Source organism: Penaeus monodon, chromosome 13, assembly GCF_015228065.2.
Source record: "Penaeus monodon isolate SGIC_2016 chromosome 13, NSTDA_Pmon_1, whole genome shotgun sequence".
NCBI lineage: Eukaryota > Metazoa > Arthropoda > Malacostraca > Decapoda > Penaeidae > Penaeus > Penaeus monodon.
Window position 1 is genome coordinate 30,173,965 of NC_051398.1, and position 7,500 is coordinate 30,181,464.

The window sequence follows — 7,500 nt, forward strand, 5'->3', positions numbered from 1 at the left end:
TAACTCTTGTATATGTCCTAATGTCCTAGTACAGATTATACTGAGTGACTTTGTTCAATGTATCTATCCATCAGTATCTGGTAGTACCTTGTATTCGTTGGTACCCCAGTGTTAAGTGTACCCCGTGTTAAGTGCTGCCCGTGTTAAGTGCTGCCCGTGTTAAGCGCTGCCCATGTTAAGCGCTGCCCGTGTTAAAGTGCTGCCCGTGTTAAGTGCTGCCCGTGTTAAGTGCTGCCCGTGTTAAGTGCTGCCCGGCATATCATGTCCATTGCTTAGGCCATGCCGGAAAACAAGAAAGACTTACTCGCAGTAAAAAAGCCCAGTCAGTGAGTCAGCCCAGTTCTCGTGCATCGTCACCAGTGCCGGGACCATCTGCAGAACAACCACCAGTGTTGCTCACAGTTCAAACCCAGAAGTAAGGCAAGCGTGCTAGTTATGGACCGTGAAATGACCCTGTTTTCCGAAATTCTTGAAAAGATCGAGGCCTTATCTAGAGACATGAAAGATGTGAAGGTGCAGACACACCAGTTTGCCGAGCGGCTTGCCAGGCAAGAAGAGGCAACCAGTCATCAGATGGAAGTGACCCAATGCATAGATGCTGCAACGACTAGCCAGCCCAACCAAGCAGAAGCCGTGGAGTCCATTCCAAGACAACTTCAGGAAGACCAAGGCAGAGATGAGCAGATTGCCAGGCTACGGCGTCAGTTGGAGGAAAAGGAAAAAGAGCTCGAAGAAGAGAGGAGGAAGAATCAGGCAAGAGGGTCTTTCCAGCTACCAGCACCCCAATTGCCCTGGCAGGAAAATGGGACATACAGTGATCTCCCCCAGCCCCTTCCATGCATCCGACCACCTACGCCAGAACCTGCGAGACCAGTGCAAGCTTTAGATAATCGAAGCAATACTCCATTCTGCCACCATTGGGGATACTTCAGCATCAAACCCTTTCAAGAGGAATCAGGAGATTGAAGGCTGGATACGTTCCATAGAGAACTTGGTAAAACCACCAACAAGTGAAGCATTCATCCAGGCAGCACATGCTAATTGCCGAGGACCAGCAGACCTCATAATCAACTCGCCACTCTTTGATTATATACAAGGTTGGGACACATTCAAAGCAGCCTTGCGGACCAAATTCCGTGGAACCTACACTGCGGCCGACTTTTACAAGGTTCTCTATGAGAATAAGATGAGTGCAGGCCAGGCCCCCATGGATTTTTACCAGCAACTGGAGGGTTCGGTATACCAAGGGTACCAGGACCATAAGGAAGCCATAGGTGACCCCTCAGAATTGAAACGGCGCATATTTTTGTCTGGGATTCCACCTTGGCTTAGGGATTTTCTTGCCCTAAAGGAAGACTGCCCACCATCAAAGCTTGCCGAGGCTGCGCAAAGGATCTGGAATTCCCGAAATGGCATAAGGCATAGAGAATCCACTACATTCCACCAGTCTCCAAATGACTTGTCTGTGGATGACCATTTGCAGCGACGTCACTACCCAGACTGTCCACCTCGTAACCGTGACCTGTATTCCTGTCCTGTTTTGACTGAACAAGATGGAATTATGCCATCACGCCCTGCCCCGACTCAATGGTGTGAATTCCATCGTAGCCACCACCACAGCACTTCAGATTGCCGTGCAGCAGCAGCAGCAACAAGACCAACAATCACCAGGAGCTTGACCTGCTTCCGCTGTCGGAGAGTTGGACATTTATCCCGGGATTGCCCCTTTTCAGATTCGCCAGAATGGCAGAGCTCCCAGCCCCACTGGCGGTCTCACAACAGGGAGCCACAACTACAGCCAGCACGCAGACGGACTTAACCCAGTCGATGATTTTCATGGTGAATGCACAGGGTCCTATGGGAAGACCTCTCGTGGAACTCAGTGTTAATGGCAGAACAACATTATGCTTCATTGACACAGGATCCGAAGCCACTCTCATTAAGTCTTCTGCTGCCCTCTTGGGGGATACATACCATAGGCCTCGAAGCAGATGTTCCACAAAAATACTTCGGGGTGTGACAGGCCAGCCTCTTCATGTCACCTCAGAGCTGACCCTTCCATTCCACCTGGACGACAATCTTACTGTCTCTCACCAAGTCTCCGAAGTTGACATCTCCTTCCAGGCGACATTCTCATAGGAATGGATCTCCTTTGCAGGCCTGATTTTGCATTGTCTCATAGTGCCACCACAAATGATGCAGCCCTTGTTCTCGAGGGGAGGAGGTTTCCAGTTGTATACACAGACCACCAGTCCCTTGGAGTCTGTCCTGTCACAAGCACTGAGGCCCTGCCAACAACACAGAAGGTTGCCGGAGTCGGTGCTAGCACTAGGAAGAAACAGGTTCCACTCACTGACCAAGAACAGAAATCTCAAGTGGAGGCTGCAGTGCACCTCATCCAGCGTACAGAGATCCCACCCCACTCTGGCTGTTTCCTGCATGGTTGTGTTGCACGTACTGGTCCTACCGATGGTGACATCCTGGTGACTCCAGCAGTTGCAGAAGCCCTCATCTTGCCATTCTCAATCACCACAGTCAATGAACGTCACTGTAATGTGTGGGTTGTGAATCCTTCTCGGCCACTCATCCTTCACAATGGGACATGCCTAGGCACGGTGGAATCCACTGAAGCTATTTACATAACAGATTCTTCAAACCTACCCCATCAAAACCCACCTGTTGAACCTGTCTCCGAGACCAGCAATAATCCTGTCGAGGAAGGCTCTCAGGGGGTAACATACTTGAGGAGCTGGAATTTGAAGGGGAAGACGGCAACTTGGACAACTTCTATGGAATACAGGACTTTGGTTATGACAATGACTTGGATGAGATCGATGCTGAACTACCACCCTCTCTTGCCATTGCTATGATTGAAGCTGCAGAGTCCTTAAAACCTAAAGCTTTTGGAGATAACAGCAACCACCTTTTAATAGACCTCGGCCACCTGGAAGAAGCCCAATGCCTTGAGCTTACAGACTTGCTCAGTCGTCACAAGGGATTCTTTGATGGTGATGACGGAACGGTTGGGTTAGTGCCTGGCATCAAGCACCAGATTGATACTGGTGATGCCGTCCCAGTCTGCAATCGCCAATGGAGGCTGCCTCAGTCAACACGCCAAACCATCAAGGAGCAGTGCCATTCCATGCTCCATGCCGGTGTAATTGAGCCATCCACCTCGCCCTGGCTAAGTCCTGTAGTCCTTGTAGAGAAGAAAGAGGGGACACTGTGTGGACTACAGTGGACTTAATGCAGTAACCAAACCTGATACTTACCCACTACCCCATATTAGTGAGATGATAGATGAATTGGGGCCCATGAACATATTCACTACCCTGGATGCAAGAGCTGCCTACTGGGGTGTTGAACTGGAGGAGTCCGACAGACCGAAAACTGCCTTTTCTGACGGCTACCCACTTTTCCAGCTCAGGAGGCTCCCCTTTGAATTGTCCACTGCACCAACAACATTCCAGCGATGAATCTTGTACTGTTGTCTGTGCTGGGACATCATACACTTGCTTATCTAGATGATGTGATTGTATACAGCCAAAACTTTTCACATCTTAGAGATCTTGATGAAACACTGCAGTTGTTATCATTGGTGGGTCTGAAGCTGAACCTCCAAAGTGCCAGTTTGCCGCTTTGACTATAGACTTCCTGGGTTTTACAATATCCCCAGAGGGTGTCTCGCCAAACCACGAGAGGGTGCTGGCTATCTCCAAGACGCCACCACCATGCACCGTGAGAGAAGTCCGCCGTTTCTTGGGTGCTACTGGCTTCTTTAGAAAGCATATCCCAGGTTATGCAACCATTGCATCACCTTTACATCTCCTCTTAAAGAAGGGATAAGCATGGAATTGGGGCCCTGACCCATCCTGTGTCAGCCTGACTTCACTCGGGAGTTCGAGCTTCATACAGACACGTCCAGCATAGCTTTAGGGGCATGCCTGATCCAGAGAGATGATCTTCAAATCCCATATACCATAGCTTATTACAGCAGGAAATTGCGTGATCCCGAATCTCGATACCCTACAACTGACCTGGAAGCCCTAGCTGTTGTGGAAGGTGTTCGTGTATTTGATTCCTACCTCTACGGGCGCCACTTCATAGTATACACAGATCACCGCCCACTTGTATATGTATTCTCCAGAAAAAACAAATCTCCTAGGATGACTCGCTTTGCCCATGACCTATCCTTTTATAATTTCACCATCCGCTACAAGGAAGGGCCTGCAAACTGTGTTCCTGATTTGCTCTCTCGACAGGTTGCCAAGTTGACCATTACTGAACTCTCCCCTGAAAAGCTGGCAGAAGAACAAGGAGCTGACCCTCAACTAGCTGATATTCGACGTTACTTAATGGATGGGACAGTGCCTAAGAAGAAACTACCAATACCCTTGAGTGACTTTGAGATGAAAGACGGAGTACTGTATCGGTTGAAACACTTGTCAGACCGGATTTGTTACCAGCTGGTGGTGCCTGAAAGCCTCAAGAACTCCTCTTGCATCACATCCAGGTGTACATCGTACGTTCCAGAATGCCAGGTCCATGTTTTATTGGCCAAACATGCCGAGGGATGCCCGTCGATATGTAGGAAGTTGTGTGGCCTGTCAGCAATCTCGAGGCAATGCACAGAAGGTTCCCATGGCAGACACCCCATTAGCACAGTCCCTTGGAAAGGCTGTCTATGGATATCATGGATTTTGGTCCCAATGTACCGGTTCGCTGGGCTCTCTCCATATTAGACCAGCATTCCCGCTACTTACAAATTGTACCACTTTGGAGAGCCACTGCAGCAGCTGTCCATCGAGCATTCCTCGACCATTGGGTCACCATCTTCGGCCCACCAGAGTCATTCAGACTGACAACGGAGTCCAGTTCACCAGCAATCTATTCAGGGAACTCACCAAGTTAATGCATGCCACGAATCACTACACGATTCGGTATCATCCGCAGGCAAACGGCATGGTGGAACGGACCAACCGTGTCGTTAAGTCAGCCCTTACTGCCCTTGTGAACAACCGCCCAAGAGTATGGCACCAATTTGTTCCTGAACTCCACTTGCAGATTAATTCAGCCATTCATCGCACTACTGGAGAACAGCCTCTTTATTTGCTTACCGGCCGACATGCCAACTTCCCTATTGGCCTTACCAATGAGGCTGTATTTGATGAAAATGCTAAGCTCGAGGAGCGCCTTCAGGAGGCTCGTCATGCGGCTGTGGGTGCCTCGAAGGAAGTACGCTAAACATACGGTAAATATTACGACCACGACAAGAAGGTGGAGTTTCAGCCTGGCAAAGGTTCCCTGGTGTGGTACTTCGAACATCGGCATCGAATGGGAGGTGTTCCTCCCCTTACTGGAAAATGGCACGGCCCTGCTCGCGTCCTGAAACGTCTGGGACCGGTCTCCTTTGAGATCCAGGACGTAGCAACTGAAGTACAGATGAAGGCTCATCTGAATCACTTGAAGCGCTACTGCCCACCAAATGAGCTTTCATATGCTGCAGAAGATGATGAAGACGACGACGACGGTGACGTTGGTGCTGATGAACCCCCTAACTCAGTTGACCCTTGGGTTGCCGTGCTGACATCTATGGTGCGAGAACCAGAGTCCTGTGAGCTGCACGAGAGTCTGAAGATGATGCTGAGGCAGATTTATCCTGAGGCATAACACCATAACAGTTGTAAAGTATTTTGTCTTGTATTTAAGCCTTCAGCTTTTGCGAACACGTCTGGTTGTTCGCAGATATTTAGTTTGAAGGCAACTGAAATAATACTTTGCATAGATGAAGTTGAAGTAACGCAAATGTAAAACCAGTGATACTCACCTTAAGTACTATTTTTTTCCCCTTTTGTTTTATCATTCTTAGTTTTTTAAGTGTATATATATGTATAAAGTAACGTATTCCAGACTTTTACTGCTGAGTGTTTACCTTTAGTTTATGGTTTTACTTTTATCTGATCTCTTTTTACTGATCTTTTACTCTAATTTTACCATACTTTTTTTTTTACTGATCTTTTTACTCTTCTTTTACCATACTTTTACTGTACGTTTACTGATTTTTTTTCTGATCTTTTTACCGAGTTATCGGTATTTTATCTACTTTTTCCTGTTCGTTATTTTACCCTTGTTCCCGAGTGTTTTACCTTGTTTCGATCTTTATTTCTACCACAAGTTTGTTCGCCTACCGCTCGTGCTACTGTCGTGATTCAGCAGTATAAATAAGATAATTTATTGCCCTGAAGTAGTGGGCAGGATGGAGGTTCACAGGAAACAAGCTTAATCTTGCAATATTCATTTTGATAAAACTGAACAAAAATTATTAAAATTGTGGTAAAAGACTAAAACAAAATAAAACTGAACCAAATCCAAATTGTAAATAAAATATGTAAAAAGACAAAAAAATAAAACTAAAGTGAGCAAGATTCACAAAGTATTAGTAAAAGCTTAAAACTGAAAATGAACTTAAATGAGCAAATATAAAACACTACCGATAACAAAACAGCAAAAAAAGTTAAAAATGAAACAACTTAAGTGAAATGAAATAACATAAAAGAGAACAAAAGACTACAGCAAATGAAACAAAAGAACATAAAAAAAAACTACGACGGTCCAGCAAAACAAAACTCGTAATAACTAAAGAAAACAAAGCAAATCCCCTTTAAATAATAATGACCTTACGTCCCGTGGCCATAAACAAAACTCTACTTAACTTTGTAACGGAGACTCGGTGGGCCTTGCAAAACGACCGGTCCCAGAGATCACCAGCGAAACCCCCTTGATTCTGACACTTCTTTCGGTTGTCAACAGACAAACTCCGGAGGCGATTGCCGAGTGTCTGGTTCTAATTGGTTATTGAAAATGATCTATAAATTCTTTAAAATGTTTTGGTTCGCCGGACCTTACAATGTTTAATTAAAAATTAACAAAATAAAAGTATAAAAACACACAGAAGTAAATATATAACCGTTAAAATGAAATTGAAATAAAAAATGGGAATCTAAAAAAACGTAACATAAAAAGGGCAGATAAAATTATACAATAAAACAGAAAATCTAGATCAGGTTTGTTTAAAAAGAAACCATCAAAATAAAACATCAAAATAAAAGAAAAAGATAATTAAAACAATATTAACACTACCCCGATTTACGGCTCCTTGCGGCGGACGAGCTGGAACTCTAGGGGGCACTACCAATTTTTGGGGAGACTCCCTTAAAATAGGTCACTACACTACCACTACTATTGCTACTGCTCACGGTACCACTATTGCTATTGCTCACGCTACCGCTATTGCCATTGCTCGTTCTACCACTATTGCTATTGCTCGTGCTACCACTACTGCTCGTGCTACCACTATTGCTATTGCTTGTACTACCGCTACTACTATTGCTACTATCACTACAGTGGAAAGACACTAGATAAGGATAAAGGGAGCACTGTTAGGTCCTTTCAAAGGAGTTATTGTCTAATTTCAAGAGGAGTGAACGGGACCCTTAACTT

General features: G+C 45.8%; 2 protein-coding genes across 2 annotated transcripts; both read left to right on the forward strand.

The window, feature by feature from the left end:
• Positions 1 to 3,293: 3,293 nt before the first annotated feature.
• On the forward strand, positions 3,294 to 4,912 carry LOC119579918. The gene is made up of 4 exons (XM_037927763.1): positions 3,294 to 3,357; positions 3,587 to 3,738; positions 3,882 to 4,522; positions 4,678 to 4,912. Exons 1-4 carry the CDS (start codon positions 3,294 to 3,296, stop codon positions 4,910 to 4,912), a joined length of 1,092 nt encoding a protein of 363 aa, XP_037783691.1.
• A 422-nt stretch (positions 4,913 to 5,334) lies between these two features.
• On the forward strand, positions 5,335 to 5,670 carry LOC119579919. Its single transcript, XM_037927764.1, has one exon. It carries the CDS (start codon positions 5,335 to 5,337, stop codon positions 5,668 to 5,670), a length of 336 nt encoding a protein of 111 aa, XP_037783692.1.
• Positions 5,671 to 7,500: the final 1,830 nt, after the last annotated feature.